This window comes from Helianthus annuus, chromosome 11, assembly GCF_002127325.2.
Source record: "Helianthus annuus cultivar XRQ/B chromosome 11, HanXRQr2.0-SUNRISE, whole genome shotgun sequence".
NCBI classification, from domain to species: domain Eukaryota; kingdom Viridiplantae; phylum Streptophyta; class Magnoliopsida; order Asterales; family Asteraceae; genus Helianthus; species Helianthus annuus.
Genome location: NC_035443.2, coordinates 48,929,500 through 48,948,920, shown reverse-complemented (window position 1 = coordinate 48,948,920; position 19,421 = coordinate 48,929,500). Strand labels below are relative to the sequence as shown.

The 19,421-nt window shown below is 37.7% G+C and overlaps 1 protein-coding gene across 1 annotated transcript; it reads left to right on the top strand.

Annotated features, from left to right (window-relative positions):
* The first annotated feature begins 9,005 nt into the window (after nucleotides 1-9,005).
* LOC110890288 (calcium-dependent protein kinase 9) lies at nucleotides 9,006-12,818 on the top strand. The gene is made up of 7 exons (XM_022137884.2): nucleotides 9,006-9,948; nucleotides 10,893-11,036; nucleotides 11,134-11,286; nucleotides 11,499-11,782; nucleotides 11,855-11,982; nucleotides 12,350-12,449; nucleotides 12,528-12,818. Exons 1-7 carry the CDS (start codon nucleotides 9,291-9,293, stop codon nucleotides 12,597-12,599), a joined length of 1,539 nt encoding a protein of 512 aa, XP_021993576.1. The 5' UTR covers nucleotides 9,006-9,290; the 3' UTR covers nucleotides 12,600-12,818.
* The last annotated feature ends 6,603 nt before the right edge of the window (nucleotides 12,819-19,421 follow it).

Here is a 19,421-nt window from a genome sequence, read left to right as displayed (position 1 = left end):
TGCAAAGATCCAACACTATTAGTGGCAAGAGTATTATTATTATTAGACACGTTACCAGCCTGAGGGTTCTGTCCATATCCTGAAGCATATCCTGAGCTCCTCATGGTTGACATCCTGACCGAGGAGGGTATTTCAGGAGTATGATTCTGAGGAAGGCTAGGCACAATATTCCCCCTATTATCCTCAGTGTAAACTGTGGAACTGAAATTCAAAGCCCTGGGCTGTATAGGAGTGATAATTTCTTTAGCGGGTCTACTCGAGCTAGCTTTTAAGAGTTGTATTTCTCTTAACAGCATCTGATTAGTTTCCTGTTGCTGCCTCATTTGTTCTTGCACACTTCCAAATAAAGTCAAAATTTCATCGTTAGAGGCCAAAACGGGAGCAGATCCCTGGACACTCCGAGTAGGGATAACATCTTGGGATTGTGAAGAAAGCGGCATCCTTGGAGGAGGTGGTGGAAGCACCGAACCAGCAGCAGCAGAGGTCGTAGCAGACATAGTGGAAGAGCTCATGTTTAATCTAGAGGCCATTGTAAACAATGTGGCAAAAAATTTTGAAAATAGAAAACCGATTAATGATTTTACAAAGATTTTTAGTAAAAGTAGCACCACTTGCCCCACGGTGGGCGCCAAATTGTTTTGGTCAAAAATTACCGAAGCAATTTAGTGATCAAATTAGTTAAGTGAGGTAGTGTGCTAAAAAATGTGTTGAAAATATGTTGGTTAAGTTATTTAGAAAAATAGTATTCAGGATACGGCTCAGGATATAGAGCTGTATCAATGATCAAACAATGAGCGAAAAGGTAAAGGTTGACACGTGATGTATGAGGAAAGCCCTTGATCAATCTAGATCGCCGGCATAAAACCTCGGGAGCTGACAATCGCAGCTGCCTCGTTCTTCTTATTGCTTCAAATTTCAGGATACAGTGCAGGATGTGGTGCGGATCGACTAAGTGTTACAATGTAATTTTGATACAAGTGATTGAGTGTGGTGTTTGCGGTGAGCTAGAGAGTAAAAGTGTACGAGAGTGTAAGTGGAAAATTGTGTGCCTTAAACTGATCCGCCCCCATCTATTTATAGTAAAGATAATGTAACTAACTATCCTACATAACCGGGATCCAACGAATATTCCTTATCCGAACGTTGTAGACCTAGTCTTTCGGGTTCAACGTCCCTCCTTTAACAGATACGCCCGAGTCTTGAGGAGATGAAGTCCGTTTGACCGTTAGCAAGTCCCGGTCTTTGACCTGCACGTGATTAATTCGATATGCCTCAGGATATTACCCAGGATGTTAGCAATATCCCCGTCCAGTGTCCTGATTACAAATAAACAATCACAATCAGAATATTAGTCAGGATATATGTTCAGAAAATGGCCCATAACAATTACCACCTGATAGGGAAGTAGAGTTTAGAATTCATCTAATTCCTGGAACTACACCAATAGCTAAGGCACCTTATCGGTTAGCAGCCACAGAAATGCTAGAATTGAAAAAGCAGTTAGATGAGTTACTAAGCAAAGGTTTCATACAACCTAGTTCATCCCCGTTGGGAGCACCAGTGTTGTTTGTAAAGAAGAACGATGGTTCAATGCGAATGTGTATCGATTATAGAGAATTGAATAAGGTTACAATTAAGAATCGATACCCATTACCTAGGATCGATGATCTCTTTGATCAACTTCAAGGAGCCAGATACTTTTCTAAGATCGACTTACGTTCTGGATACCATCAGTTAAAAGTACAAGAGGAAGACATACCTAAAACTGCTTTCAGAACTAGGTATGGTCATTACGAGTTTACAGTCATGCCCTTCGGACTAACAAATGCTCCTGCAGCATTTATGGACATGATGAATAGGATCTGTAAACCGTACCTGGATAAATTCGTAATTGTCTTCATCGACGATATACTTATTTATTCCAAAAGTCAGGAAGAGCATTGTGAGCACCTGCGTGCACTCTTAACATTGTTAAGAAAGGAGAAGCTTTACGCCAAATTCTCAAAGTGTGAATTCTGGCTGCAAGAAGTGCAATTTTTAGGGCACATGGTGAATCACGAAGGTATTCACGTAGATCCCTCCAAAATAGAAGCAATCACCAAATGGAAGGTTCCGCAATCAGCTATGGAAGTTAGAAGTTTTCTAGGATTAGCTGGGTACTATCGGCGATTCATTAAGGATTTTTCTAAAATAGCTGTACCATTGACTAAGCTAACCTGTAAAACAGTTAAGTTTGAGTGGGGACCTAGGCAAGAAGAAGCTTTTAAGATTTTAAAGCAAAAGTTAACAAACGCTCCAATTCTAGCTTTGCCAAAAGGAACGGAAGATTTTGAAGTTTACTGCGATGCTTCTAAGCTAGGATTAGGATGTGTGTTAATGCAACGCAAAAAGGTAATTACGTACGCCTCAAGGCAAATGAAAAAGCACGAAGAAAATTATACAACTCATGACTTAGAATTAGGAGCCATAATTTTTGCCCTTAAGATTTAGAGACATTATCTGTATGGAAGTAAGTTTACTATTTATACAAATCATAAAAGTCTAAGGTACATATTTGGGCAAAAAGAATTAAACATGAGGCAAAGAAGATGGATGTAAATTCTAAGTGACTACGACTATGATATTCAATATCACGAAGGAAAAGCAAATGTAGTCGCTGATGCTTTAAGTCGACAGTATCATGAAAAGCAAAAGCGAGTTCGTGCTCTTAGATTAAATCTACAGTTAGATTTAATGGAACAACTGAAGAATATTCAGAAAACAGCAATCAAGATGATGCTGAAGGAATGAAAGGAAATATAAAAGAATTAGAGCAAGGAAATGATGGAATTTGGAGATTTCATAAGAAGAGAATTTGGGTACCTAAGCAAGGGGAATTAAGAAATAAGATTTTAGAGGAAGCCCATAAATCTAGATATACCATGCATCCCGGTAACAATAAAATGTACCAAGATTTAAGGAATAACTTCTGGTGGATAGGAATGAAAAAGGACATAGCTAGATATGTTTCTAAGTGTCTTACTTGTTCACAAGTTAAGGCAGAACACCAGAAACCTTCAGGTCTACTACAACAATTAGAAATGCCTGTATGGAAATGGGAACTTATAACAATGGACTTTGTTACTAAGTTACCCAAAACCAGAAAAGGTAATGATGCGATTTGGGTAATTGTGGATCGGTTAACCAAATCAGCACATTTCCTACCCATGAAAGAAACTTTTAGCATGGAAAAGTTAGCTAAGTTGTATGTAGATGAAGTTGTATCCTTACATGGAGTTCCACTCTCCATTGTATCAGATAGGGATTGTCATTTCACTTCCCATTTCTGGACGAGTTTCCAGGAAGCAATGGGAACCCGACTAAATCTAAGCACTGCATATCATCCTCAAACAGACGGACAAAGTGAAAGGACGATTCAAACCCTAGAGGACATGCTTAGGGCATGTGTGATAGATTTTGGTGGGAACTGGGAAGATCACCTACCCTTAATTGAATTCTCCTATCACAATAGTTATCATTCAAGCATTGAAGCTGCCCCATTTGAAGCACTGTACGGACGTAAGTGTAGAACTCCAGTATGTTGGGCCGAAATAGGAGAAAGTCAATTATCAGGTCCTGAATAGTACAAGAAACTACCGACAAGATCACGCAGATTAAGGAAAGACTGAAAACGGCTCGAGATCGTCAGAAAAGCTATGCAGACAATCAACGCAAGCCGTTGGAATTCCAAGTTGGAGATAAAGTACTTTTGAAAGTTTCTCCTTGGAAAGGAGTAGTTCGGTTCGGTAAGAAAGGAAAGCGGAGCCCAAGATACGTAGGACCATTTCCAGTAATTCAACGCATAGGACCAGTTGCCTATCGTTTGCAACTACCAGAAGAGTTAGCCAAGGTACATGACGTATTCCATGTATCCAACCTCAAGAAATGTTTTTCTGACGAATCCCTGGTAGTACCTCTTCAAGATATAGAGGTAAACGAAAAGTTGAAGTTCGTAGAGAAACCGCTTCAAATAGAAGACAGAAAGGTCAAGTTTCTCAAACACAAAAGACTGTTACTAGTCAAGGTCAAGTGGGATTCCAAAAGAGGACCCGAATACACTTGGGAGCTGGAATCGGAAATAAAGCGAAAGTATCCTCACTTATTCCAGTAAATCTCGAGGACGAGATTTGAAATAAGGTGGGGAGGATGTAAGGACTACAAAAATATCCCTAAAATGACCCGTAAGTAAAAACCCAGACCCCTGAAACTCTACTGTGCATGAAAAACCAAGAAAACAAAGTTTTTGAGTTTCAGTCGGGCCGCGTAAGGGTTAGCTTAGCCTTACGCGGGCCACGTCAACTTGAAGTCTGACCGGATAAGCATCCGGGACCACGTGTTGACCACCTGGTGACCCTACTCGTGACCCATGCAGCCTATACGTAGACTAGGCGGCCACGCGGGCCGCGTAAGAGTTAACCATGGGTTTACGCGGGCCGCGTAAAACTCAAATTCAGGCTATAAATAGCCTGTGCATGGGGCTTCATTCTGTTGTCGAAAACTTTCAATCAAAACGAATTCTCACTGCCAGAAATCATAATTTCACATAGCGAGGTGCTGCTACGATCCCGGGTATTAACTCGATCGCTATTACGATTCAATGTCCGATCGATTAAAACTATCCGATGAATGTCTAAGTGCTGCTCAAATTAGGGTTATATTTTGTCATTCGTCGTGAATTCGATGGATGTTTAAGTATTGCACTTTGTCACTCGTTGTGAGGGTTTAATCTCGTGAGTTATCGTAAATGCTGTATTAGTTACTGACCTAGTTCGTGTGCATTGTTATTTAAATTAGGGTACAAGGCTAATCAGTAGGCTAAACTCTGCCCGTTAAACTTGCAATGTGAGTTATTCTCTTTTTATTAACAGTATTTTACAATACTCCAAAATATTTTAAAGTTATAATTACAGGGATTAAGTCATGGTTATCTTGAATAACTAGCTAGTGGGGTATTGTGCACATTACTAATTTCTCACGGTTAGGCTAATAAATCCTAACAGTGATAAACGTCACTACTTGGGGAAAGACCCAATAGTGGTATGACCATCGTCACCAGGTGACACGGCGCCAGATAAAAATAAGATAGGAGCCATTGTAATCGAATCGTATGCTGTAATTTATAACTATGTGTCATTTTATCAAAATGAATGATTCACCAGTATTTCCCCGCTGACAAAAATATTTTTAAAACATGTTTCAGGCGACCTGCTGTAAATCAAGGAAAACGTGCTACGGAGCACTAACAAGCTTGAAGAGGTGGCTCAGTTAAAATGAATAAAATGTTTTAATAAATCAGGGAATTTCCTAGTAAAATTCCTCTATTGTAAATTACGGGATTTATCCCAAATTTTGAAATAAAATAATCGGGCATTTCAAGTTTTAAAAGATCCTGTTTAAAATCTTCCGCTGTCGCATCAATTAAATACCACGGGTTCCTGTCCCGCGGCTCCTGACCGGGTCAAACCGGGGCTGGGGCCGTAACAATAATCTATATCAAATATGTTGTATACATACTTTCAATAACACAACAGACAACATCCATATATACAATACAAAATGAACTGTTTTCATATAATCTTATTTGAGTACAACTAAACAAAAATTCATTTTAATCAATGAATTTATAATAACATATATGTTTTCCTTCCTTTATGATTCATTACAAAATCCGAATATACCGTTTTCATTAAATATATAATCCACAATGTAAATCACACGAAGTATCTACATTAGATGACAAACATACCAAATTTATCAAAGCTTCAAGATTTATTAAACCCTAAAATTCAATTTCATGTCTAACACCGATTTAGTCTCATATAAAACACCGTATCTTCTGCATATACTAACTAAAACATGTTTAGTTGCTGAATTTCACACAAAAAAAATCGACCTTTAGCTAATCGGATTTTGGAAGGAAGTTTACCGGAATCCAAACGACGGTGAAGGGAGATTTTTTTTCTTGCAATAGAGAAGAGATGATGAAGATTGGTGAGTTGATGGATGTGTTGAAAAATGTAGATTGTAATGATGAAATATCTATTACCTATAAATTTAACATTCATTTTTTTATTTTATAATCTTCTAATACAAACGGTTGCATTTTTTTGTTGATTTTCAATTGTAGTAATTATTTACATTTACTTATTAATGATAACTAGTAATAACACATACGCGCGTTGCGGCGCGAGAACATCGCAAACATCGAATGGATTAGTCCAAACGTCGTGTGATGCGTTAACCGTATGGAAACGCGCATTTTGACGTATCGAATTGAACCCGAGGTAACCTATGTAAGCATTGCGATTGAATCAAAACGTAAAATAAATCAAATTTATATGTGACCTGACCCATACATAGAAAAGAAACTACAATTTGACTCCACACGTTCGAAACAAAATTTACAAAACATACATAAAATACGCACGAATACATATTATATTTGTCCTGACTCATCTCCCAAATCAAAACGTAGATCAACTCAAATTTATAGTACATAAAAAAATGCACATAAATTTTTTTTAATGAAAAAGTATTATATTTGACCTAAATCGTTTTCTAGAAAAAGTTTACGTCGAAACATAGAGCAAATCATATTTATACCGACACGTAAATAAAAATATGCACGTAAAAATAGTTTTTTTAAGTAAAGGAAGTATAGGGGTAAACTCGAAACAAATTATAGGTAAAAAACTTAATACGTTTAAAAGGTTCGTAAAACTGTATCAAGTAGCACCAATGCAACACAATTGCCGGCGACCCCAACATTGGAACATTTCGTAAAAATAAAATAAATAAAAAAGGAAAAAATAACAGCGAACGAAAAGCAGATGTAAAATCGTTGAACCACGCGCGCCCATTGTTGTGTGTTAATGCGAAGAAATTAGACCGAAACGTAAAACGTAGAAAAGAATAACTAAGTCGAACGGGAAAATAAACGTGTTGCGACGAACCTGTCAAATGGGAAAAAAAATATACCATAACACGGTGAACCCCACACACATGTTGCGGTGTGTTAACTTGCAAAATTTAGAACGAAACGCAAAACGAATAATTTGTGAAAGATGAAATTCATAAGGGGCCAAAGATGAAAATAAAAAGTGTTAGGCTTAAATTACAAAAGAAGAAAAACATTGGGTTAGAAATGAAAAATCAACTTTTTTTTGAAAAACTCCCCATGCATGGGGTACAACTCTATAAAGCAACATTTTGTTGCTAATTTATAGTTTATAATTGCATCATAGATTTGTATCTCTATATTTAAAAAAAAATGTTAAATATGTGTAATAAAAGTTTAACAATTTTCATTATATATGGAAAATAGAATAACAATGTTTTTACATATTATTTGTCTTTAAATAACTTTTTCTTATAAATATAGATAATACCTAAAGCATCTTCATCCAATTCAAAGTTTTATTATCAGTGAAGATGCTTAACTGTTTTTTACGTTTTCTATCAAACAACAAGATGAATTCTTGGGTATGTTGATGTTATAATTATTTTTATTTCTTTATTATATGTTTGTATTAATTCTTACTTTGCATATAGATTTTACCGAGGAGTTACCATAACTCGGTAGCTGATTTCATGTTAGCTACTGATGGTATGGTTCAAATCATTACACTTGATGAAAGAATTTTTAATGTCAAAATTAGCAAAGCAGGTTCTTCATACTTTTTTCACGACGGATGGTTCAATATGATTCAGTCACTACTATTACCAAAGAATTCATTGCTTATGTTTCAGTACGAAGGTAGTCTAACTTTTAGATTGATATACTTCTATCAAGATTTTGCACTTGCTCAAGGTGATTTCTTACATTGCCAAACATCACAATTCTCTGAACATAAAGATCATTTGGTAATTATTTTTTTTAATGTTTGTACTATAGTGGTATTTGACAAATTTTACAAAACTTTCTTTAATATAAAATATTTTTTTTTTGTATTTGCAGCTTATAGATAGATTTTTTGTTCATCATAAGTTGATGAACATACTACCTACGAAACATGTTACTATAACCTCTTTTCCTAACCATACATGGTTGGTTGTTATGGAAAAACACGGTGACAATTTTTATATGACTACCGGATGGGATCGCATTAAAGAAGACATGAAAATTGAAGATGAACACTTTATTATCTTCGATGTGATTTCTGAGTCAAAATTTGATATAATGGTTTTTAGAGGGACAGAAGCTTTGGTCCGTATTCCTGAACGACATCTTGGACGTGTTAAAGTAGAAGTTAAAAAAGAAGTTAATGAAGAAGGTGCTGCTTAAATTGTTTAGTGTTCTTTATGCTATGATTATGAACGAATAAAAGAGAAGTATGTTGTTCTCATTATTACATTTTATTAATTTTTACTCATATAGACGTTCTTATCATTTATTCATTCACCTTATTCATCATGCAATTTTTCATTTATTAATATATATGTATGTATTTTTTATTTACAAAGATAGATTAACAACCCGTGAGTATTCACGGGTTATAACCTAGTAATGCTATATAGAAATACTATTTCCTAAGATAATTGATTTATATAATTCACGCTATTACAAACAAATTACATATGAATTAATTATTTTGTTACCAAGAGTTAATGTTTAATTCCAAATCAATAAAAGATGCCCCATCCCATGACATCTAATCAACATAAAAGTTAGGGTTACACATCTATAACAAGTAAACAAAAACCTCACAAATTAAAATAATAATAAATAAAGTATTAAAGTAGTTACCAAAAATTCTTCAAAGATTAAACAATTAGATAAGAATTTAAGAATCAGCTGATTTTATAACATTAATGAAAAAGCCAAAACACATAAGTTGGGCAATAAAAAGAAATACAAACTCCTACTATTTGGCAGGCCTTCCAATGGACACAGAACAGACCACATTTGTTTATCCATATATGGGCTGGACAAAATGATGACTTTTAAAAAGTCAAAATATCTGACCTCCCTCCCACTTAATCTTGACCAAATTCAACCCAATCAAACCGCGTTTCTTCCCGGATTCTTCCTTTTAAATCCCTATGAGCTGACCACGTTCTTCCCATTAACCTCTTCTACAACTTACATTATTATTCCAATCAAGCTTCAAACTTTATGCTTTGACTTTCATCTTTGACCATTTTCATCAATACCCTTTTGAGTTTTGAGTCTTGATCCATCTGGGTTTCTTGAATTTTAACTTTCTTGATTGATATATGCTGTTTGGATCAGTTAATCAACAGATTACCAAATGGGTTTGTGTAGTAGCAAAAGCAAGAGTGCTGGGACAAACCCTGATGCTCACAGAACAAGATCTGTTGAACCCAATATAATTTACAGCAAATCTCCTGCTCCTGCAGCCGAGCGAAAACCGCCCAGCCCGAAAAGGGTATTCAAATCTGACACAATTCTTGGCAAACCATTTGAAGATGTGAAGCAACATTACACAATGGGGAAAGAATTGGGTAGGGGTCAGTTTGGTGTTACATATCTTTGTGTAGAAAAGTTGACGGGTCAAAAGTACGCGTGCAAGTCGATTTCGAAGAAGAAACTTGTGACGAAGAGCGATAAAGATGATATGCGAAAGGAGATTCAGATTATGCAGCATTTAAGTGGGCAGGCTAATATTGTTGAGTTTAAAGGTGCTTATGAAGATAAGCAATCTGTGCATTTGGTTATGGAGGTTTGTGAAGGTGGTGAGCTTTTTGACAGGATTATTGCAAAGGGTTACTATAGTGAGAAGGCTGCAGCGTCGATTTGTCGGTCGATTGTTAATGTGGTTCATGTTTGTAATTTTATGGGTGTGATGCATCGCGATTTGAAGCCTGAAAATTTCTTGCTTTCTGATAAGAGCGAGAAGGCGCTTCTAAAGGCTACTGATTTTGGGTTGTCAGTGTTCATTCAAGAAGGTATTGTTGATCAGAACTCTATTTAAATACATGATCTTGTTAACTTTTTCTTCTTTGATGTTAATTTGTGAGCCTTGATTATATACTTATGACCTTAAAGCAAAACCGACAAAAGTAACACAGTTAATCTTACAAGTATGTGTGAATTAGATGTTGAAATTTAAATAGCTCAACGATTAACGTTTACTTGTGGATAGGTCATGGCAAGGAAACCTAACCCGACTTAGAGTGTTACGGCTCGAGTATAAAATGGCCCGTTTCAACCCATGAAAAATTGACCCATTACCTAATTTGTGTGAAATGTCCATCTCGCGACTACTAATTAGGGGTGTTAAATGGGTCGTGTTGTTGAGGGGTTAACCCAAACACATTATGAACCCAAAAATAGTGTCAGACATGAACACGACCCGTTTAACCTTCTATAAGATTACAAACGTACAACCAAAAAATACAAATGCATGTTAAATAATTACGTTTAAACTAACAAACTTGATGCTCATTTCTCTTTAATCTTTTAAAATTTTGGCATAAAATACTACTTAATCAGCTAAAGGGGGTGTTTGGGAGTGCTTATAAAACTCCTTATTGACTTTTTGGAAAAGTCAGGATGGAGTGACTTTTTGGAAAAGTCACTTTCCCCTAATAACATACACCCTCATTGCCAAACATCATTTTGGAGCTTATGACTTTTCAAAAAGCCAATAAGTCAATAAGTTGTTTCAAAAAGCTTAGCCAAACATGCCTTAAATGATGACATAAAACAAATTTATTTTTGAAAGAAACGGGTGAACCGACGAACCAACCACGTCGACCAAACACAACGACTTGTTTAGCTAAAGGTGTTCATAGAGTTTGACCGGAAACTTGCCCGACCCGTTTAACCTAAACACAAACCCACGAATTTCGTGTATTAATCTTGTTTATGACAATGTGAACACTTGCAGGAAAATCATACCGCGATATCGTTGGCAGTGCGTATTATGTTGCACCAGAAGTGTTAAAACGGAAATACGGGAAGGAAATTGACATATGGAGTGCAGGGGTAATGCTGTATATCTTGCTTAGTGGTGTGCCTCCCTTTTGGGCAGGTAATCTGATGCTTTCTTAATCATTTTTTAGGTGTTTATGTAGTTTATATAATCAGTTGTATGATAAGCTAAAGTAAAAATCCATAATAAATTACAGAGACAGAGAAAGGAATATTTGATGCAATACTAGAAGGATATATTGACTTCGAAAGTGACCCGTGGCCATCTATTTCTCCGAGTGCCAAAGACCTTGTCCGAAGAATGCTGACACAAGATCCCAAGAAGCGTATAACGTCTGCTCAAGTTCTCGGTACGTTATATTAAAGATTAATCTGTTAAATTTGATTACAAAAGCTACATATGTTATTACTATAATGATCAACATTTTAAACATCATGGTTTGAGAGGCAGTATGCAATTTGGAGACTTTCAACCCATTTGACTCATTTCGATTTTAGTTAAAGAATATTAATTTGACCCGTTTGAGATAAACATAACCCAAATGGTTTCGAATGGGTACAGAGCATCCATGGATAAGAGAAGACGGTGAAGCATCAGACAAACCAATCGACAGTGCGGTTCTGTCTCGAATGAAGCAATTCCGAGCTATGAACAAACTCAAGAAACTTGCTCTTAAAGTCATTGCGGAGAATTTATCAACAGAAGAAATCCAAGGGCTGAAATCAATGTTTACAAACATAGACACTGATAACAGCGGGACAATTACGTATGAAGAACTTAAAACGGGTCTGGCTAGATTGGGGTCAAAGCTCACAGAGGCTGAAGTCAAACAACTCATGGAAGCTGTAAGGCTTTAGAATGTTGAGAACTTCAAGATTCTTGTTTTTTTGGTTAAATACTTTTCTTTTATGTTTCAGGCTGATGTTGATGGAAATGGGTCGATTGATTACATCGAGTTCATCACAGCAACAATGCATCGACACAAGTTAGAAAGGGAAGAACACTTGTACAAAGCGTTTCAGCATTTTGATACTGATAATAGCGGGTATGTAACTTATAAAGTACACAAATTTAATGCTAGTAATTTTGAGTGGCGATACAACTAGACGACCTAAAACACACCACAAACACGAAAGTTAATTTTGAGTGGCGATACAACTAGATGACCTAAACACAATACAAACACGAAAATAATAAAGTTTTAGTTGTGCTCATGTTGACTTGTCTAACTAAGGCCGTGTTTAGGTTGACCTGTTTAATTAACAGATCGGCCTACCAAGCCGTTTATGACCCATTAACCTATTTATTACAGCCCACCAACCCATTTTACTCATTTATTACACCCGTAGTATTAACTGACGAAAACTACAAAAGAGTAATAATGATTGTGATCTTCTTTCTGGGCAAATTAGGTTTATTACAAGAGATGAATTAGAAACAGCAATGAAGGACTATGGAATGGGAGATGAAGCCACCATTAAAGACATAATAGCAGAAGTGGATACCGACAATGTGAGTTCTTTGTCGTGTTATATGTTGCCAAGTTTTATTAAAAGACCCTAACACTCACGATGGTCGATTCTTTGACAGGACGGGAAGATAAATTATGAAGAATTCAGCACGATGATGCGAAGTGGGACCCAACCCGGGAAGCTGTTCTAATGTCTTTTAGCAGCAAAGCTTTAAGAAAGCTTAAATGGTAACAAAACTAGAACATCAGATCACATTCAGAGTGAAATAATCCACAAGAACAAAGTCTTGTGGTTACAGGCTAAAGCTTTACATACTAAAATCATGAAGAAAGTTTGTACAATATTCATTTAAACCTCATTTGTATCATATTGTCTTGTGTTTCGACTCGATTCTATAAGACTTCTATCCCACCAGAATAAACTAGGGGTGACAAGCATGTCGGTTAAGCAGGTTACAATTGAAAAACCCGGACACAACTCATATATTTATTCTTGTAAAAGTTATTGGCAGTAACCCAAACGCACCTAAAACCATGTAACTTGAACACAACCCGTTTATCTATATGGTTGTCAGGTCAAAATGGGTTGGCGGGTTGCAAATGAGTTGTAATCAAGGTAAATGGGTTGAGTGGTTAGCTAACTGGTCGATGGGTCAACTTGTTTACTTTTAATACAGCCCGAACACAACCTGTTTATCAAACAGTCCAACGCAACAAATGATTATTTTCGCGCCGCATTCGTGTTAAGGATTGGCACCCCTAAAGATATATGATTTAATAATCAAATCCTAGTGGTACCATGAGAAAGGGAATCAGTAATATCATTGAATCAAAGATAAACAACCCTAGCTTTAAAACACAATATTCGTGAATCAAAATTACAACTAATCACCAACCAATCAATTTTACATATCCAATTTACCTTCATGAAATTGAAATGGGCCTCAGTATCTATGTAATGTATGTAAACTAATAATTGAAATAAAGAAACAATGAAGTACAAAAACAAATAATAATAGTTTTAGGAGAAGAATTGAAACAGATAATCAACATCAATTCCAGACACTACAAAAAAAACAACATTTTGGTGTTTTATAACATTTTAACCCCTTTCTTTTTTATTACGTTTAACTTAAAGTTTTTCATTTTACAATCCGAATCCATTAACCGGAATTTTAAACGGACCGGTTTCGGTTTTATATATCTAATCATCTAAAACTTGACTAACCAGACCCGAGGAACCCGAAACCCAATCAAAACCGTTATAATAGGAGTCGATGTACGATTTATATAGTTTAATTTGTTTTATGCTGCCCCCCCCCCCCCTCAATTTTTTCGTTTCGTAGTGTAATTTTAACAAATATTGATGGGAATTTTTTTTTTGTGTGTGTAAAATATCGGATTTTTAAGTCAACATATCATATCTTATGGGTCAAGTTATTCTACAAAGGCTTCTAATTGTAAAAAATGTAAGAAGGATTTATAGAGTGACAAGTGTCCAATAAGCTAAAACTAAACCCACTACATAACCACCAAAAGCCTAAACACCCACCCCCACCCCACCCCACCACCACCCAAAAACCTAACCCCCCCCCCCCCCCCCCGGGCAAAAAAAAAAAAAAAAAAACTATACCTCACCAAAAAGGCCCCCAAAAAACCTAACCCCCCACCCCCCAAAAAACCTAACCCCCCCCCCCACCCCCCAAAAACCTAAAAAAAATCTAAAAAAAACTAAACACCCACCCCCATCCCCACCCAAAAACCTAAACCCCCACCCCCACCCCCTCGGCAAAAAAAAAAAAAAAAAAAAAAAATTGGGTGGGTGATGTGAGGGTGGGGGGTTTAGGTTTTTGGCGGTGGTGGATGTTTAAGGTTTTTTTTTTTTTTTTTTTTGTAGTGGGGTTTTTATGTAGTGGGGTTTTTTTTTTTTTTTTTTTTTTGTAGTGGGTTTTTTTAGGTTATTGGACACTTGTCACTCTATAAATCCTTCTTACACTTCTTACAATTAGGAATCCTAATCCCATATCTTATATCATATCTTGAACGGCTACATGAATTTTCATTTAAAACAAGCCCATAACTAGCAAGAAGGTAGAACAAGCCAAACCACCATTACCATATTATAAATTAGGAAGATGTTTGTGTTTTATGGAATGTACTTCAAGCATGGGGAGTCTTTTAAAAAAATTTTGATTTTTCATTTCTAACCCAAAGGTTTTTATTTTTTTGCATTTTAACCTCTTGTTTTTTTACTTTTAAACCAAAACTTTTCATCTTTTGCAATTTAACCCCAACACATTTTATTTTCAACTTTGATCCACGTATTTTTCATCTTTTGCAAATTTTTTGTTTTGTTCTAACTTTGCGAGTAAACACGCCGTAACGTACGTGTGGGTTTCAAAGTTTTTTCGACTATTATTTCCCGTTTAACAGGACCGTCACAAGGCGTCTATTTTTCCCTGTTTGACAGGTTCGTTGCAACGCGCGTGGTATTAGATTGACTTAGTTATTCTTTTCTGTTTTTACATTTCAGTCTTACTTCTTCGCATTAACATGTCGCAATGGCATACATGATTCAACGATTTTACGTATGCTTTTCGTTCGGTGATATTTTTTCCTTTTTATTTATTTTTTTGAGTTTTTCCAGTATTGTCGGTCGCTGGTAGTTGTGTAGCATTAGTGCTACTTGGCACGCTCTATGGGCCCCCCCTGGTTGTAACACCCCGTGTTTCGAAAGTCAAAGTCAAGATTAAAGTCAAAGGAAGAAAAAATTGCTAATTGCAATCTGTCACTCCTTGCTCAATTTCTGTTTTGACTTCTTTGACTTGTAGATAGCCTATTTAATTGTTTACGTTAGTTGTATTATGTGGAGTACTTATTAATAATCGAGGTTTTATCGATGTTTATCGCTTGTGTTATCGCGTTATCGTTTATCGCAATCGCATTCACAACTTGAATTACGCATTCCGGTTATTGTTCGTATGTGTGTGTGCCTTTTTATGTGTTACTTGTGCATGTTTATGTTTATGTTGTGATGATTAATCGAAACGCAATCGAAACTCAATCGTAATCGAATCGCAAACGCTAAACGCAAGTTAATTAGGATGATTGTATGTTAGATATAGTAGTTGGGATTAAAAGTAATTTGATGAGGAACTCTATCGCATCGCAACGCTAAACAAGCGAATCGAAATTGCAAAACTCGCCGCGCCATGCATTCGAATCGAGTGGCCAGCCGACCGAGCTGCCACCCGATCGGGCTGCCACCCGATCGAGTTGCCACTCGATCGAGCCGTCACCCAAACGGGCTACCACTCGATCGACCAGCCACCTTTCTCCCTTTCCATTTATGGAAACCCTATAAATACCCCCATATGTCAAGATCACTTGATGTTGACAGCTCTCTCTCTCCCAACTCGCTCCAGTCGCTATTTCTTCAGATTTCTCGCGACTCTTGTAAGTTTTCCACCTAAATCTTGTACTTTCTTGATCTACACGCACTCATACACCTTTCTATCTTTTAAATCTTAACTTTTAACCGCGAAATCACTAGATTCGAGGTGTTCTAGGATGATGTCATCATGGTGTTCTTGAGAACTTCATGTTTTGACTTCAATCCACCAAGAACAACTTAGATCCGAACGATTTCCACACAAATAAACAAAGATCTTTCATAGATCTTAACATATTCATGGTGAGAAAGGATTGAAAGATGGTTTCTAACCTTCTTTCAACTCTTTTACACTCAATGCACTCAAAACCGATAGAATCGGAGCTTGCTCTAATATTCTACTCTTTCTTGTTGATGTGTTGGTTCAAGATCTGGATTCTATCCACGAGATTTCTGATTTCGGGTTGAGCATGAAACACCGTCTTGAACAGTTAGCTGGTTGGACTAGGGTGGTTCCTGTCCGATCGGGTCGCTAAGTCTTGACGAGGTTTCTGTTGTATGACACGTTATCAAACAGTCTCGAGAAAAACTCCAAACCACCAAAACAACCAAGGAAGAAGACGATCATGTCATCTGGGATGGATTGTCGTCCGATCGGATTGCCACCCGACTGGACAGCCACCCGATCGGCTTGCACCTTGGGTCCCACACTTGATTTTTATTTCAACATTTGAGGTTTGAACATTGAACGGATTGCCGTCCGATCGAATTGCCACCCGATCGGATTACCACCCGACCATGTGATGTTTAGACTTCAACACTTAAACAATTTTCAACATGTTCAATGCATACGGATTGCCACCCGATCGGATTGCAATCCGATTGAGTGACCGTCCTGCGGTGAACTTGTTCTCAACCTGAGAAGCCTCGCCAATCGGATTGCCGACCGATCGAACAACCGTTCGATCGAACAACCTAAAAGGTAGAGATACTTCTCTGTTTTCAAAATGCTACAACGAAAACTTCAAAAGACAAGCCATCATACACAAACACATCCATCCCAAACGAGATGACAATCCAATCGAGTGGCCACCTGATCGGGCGACCACCCGAACGGATTGTCATCCGATCGACCGGCCACCCGATCGGATTGCCATCCGATCGGATTACCGTCCGATCCACTGACACTTGTATCGTTTTACGTACCGCTTATCGTTATTGCTATCGTTCTGATCAGGCTAATCCCTCTCTAAGCGTTCCCTTTAATCCATCATCGTTGTGAGTATACTCGATCCCTTTTTGCTTTACCCACTTGTGGGTGTTACATACGTTACTTATTCTAAATCACATCGAACACATTACGCTATACTTTAACGCTAACCGTTACCGCATGTTATACGTGACTTAATGAATGATTGTTTGTTATGTTTACACATGGAATGTCGTCTACCTGCCTTAGCAACGATAGTACTATAGTTTGGACTCAGCACCTGTTCACTCAGGGGTTGTTAAGGACAATTTGTTACATGGCTCACAGTGGTGAGTGTGTATTACGAACTTCCTTGGGCAGTCAACCCGCAGTCATTGGTATCGATAGGTTCATGTCGATAACTAACGTGCTTCATTTCACACTGTGTACGTGCTGGTTATGCGTAAACGATTTCGAACTCTATTATATCTATTAAACTTGTATGCTCACCTTTACACTATGTGTATTGACTTTTACTTTAACGTATGTGGCAGGTGTTAAAGATGTTATATTGTTTGGCTTGCTGTGAAATCGAGGTTAGGAAAGGTCTAGAAACAAATAAACGAATTGTCTGTATTTGAAATCTGAGTTGTCGGAACAGAACAATTTGACTAGATTTTGTCTGTAATAATTCTGTTATCTTTTATTTCATGGTATGGGACGTGATGCTTTAAATAACTGGTAATGATAGTTGTTATGGAAACTTCTGGACAATCTGTTTCGCTCAGTGCCACGCCCCGATGTTTCCGCCATCGGTTGGGGTGTGACAGATTGGTATCAGAGCCATAACTATAGGGAATTAGGCAAGACTCGACCTAGTCCGGGTCGATGTCTTAGAAACGACCTAGTCTATAGTTAGGAACCAACAGACCGACTTGTGCATACCCTTAGGGGTATTGTACGAGCTTACTTGCTATATCTCGCTATTCTCGCTTGCGCTACACTATCACTGCACTCTACTCCTCAAAAATGGAAAAGTGATTAGGTCGAGATTAGGTGTGAAAACCGCTAACTCTTGACTAGATTGCTTGTTCGACCCGCATTTTCACTCATAAAAACGAGAATTTGCGTTGAATCAGGAGTGAAATCCATACTTTAACTCATATTTTCGTCTCTATTTTCATCAAAACAGGAACAAAATTGTTAAGTTAGGGGTGAAACCCGAACCTTGATGACTTATTCCGCCCTATTTTTGTTTTACAAAACTCCCACCAAAGTCTCGACGGACTCCAACGACTTGAAGTCACACTGTAACTAGAAGGATGCGTGCCATTCGCCCAAATTCGAGGCGAGAGCACAGTCCCGAAGGCCAAAGTGTGTGCCTAAGGTCCTTGTGAATAGTCGAATCACTTTGGTTAGTCGACGTCTATCGAGTCTGAGACAATCTATCCTCGATTTTTATATGTTTCGATTCTGAGCTCGCTACTGCTGACTCTGATATTTATCGATTTTATGTGGATTTTATGTGTTTTATGTGATTTATCTGCTTATGTGTTACGGTTTTCGGTGATTTATTCACTTTTCGCTCTTCGCTTTGATCGACACACACGACTCGCACTGCACATCTACCTCAATACGCTGACAAATCGCTACTATTTGTGGAACCACCGTACGCTATGTTGCTCGCTATGTATTCGCTAATCGCAATCGCTATTCTCGAACGCGCGCGAACTTTGAATGATAGGTTTCTGTATTCTGACTGCCTCTTGTGCTTATATGATTTTGTGCTTCTGTGCCTTACGTGCTTTTGTGCTTCTGTGTTTATGTGAATCTGTGATTATGTGCATATGTGCTTACGTGATCGTGTTCCTGAGCTTTAGTAGTATTAGGCGTGTGAGGTGAGATTCGATTGTATTGTGTCTTAGTCCTATGGCGATGTCTGTTGCAGACAATGTCGTCATCTGGATCCCGTCACTTGCGTGCTGCTTGCAAGAGCCAGAAAGACAAACGCCTTGCTGCTCTCGTCGCCAAGCAAATGGCAAAGGTAGTTCCTCAGATCGTGAGTGAACTATACGAGAATGTGAGCAAATCGTCTGAAGAGTCCAGGACTAAAACCCCCAAAGCTGCCTTCAGCTTCAAGCAGTTTAAAGCTTGCGGACCAAAAGAATTCACTGGTGAAGATGGCCCTACGGCTTTATTTCAATGGTTTGATTCGATCGAGGTTACCCTGCGTCAGAGTGGATGTCCTGACAATCTCCGCACTCTGAATGCTACCGGCGTCTTCCAGTCCCGCGCTTTAGACTGGTGGACGGCTGAGAGAAACAAACGCGGAAATGACGCCGCTTATGGTCTGTCATGGGACGAGTTGAAGAACGTCATGCTCGAAGAGTTCTGCCCTCCCCATGAGCGCCAAAAGTTGGAGGACGAATTCTG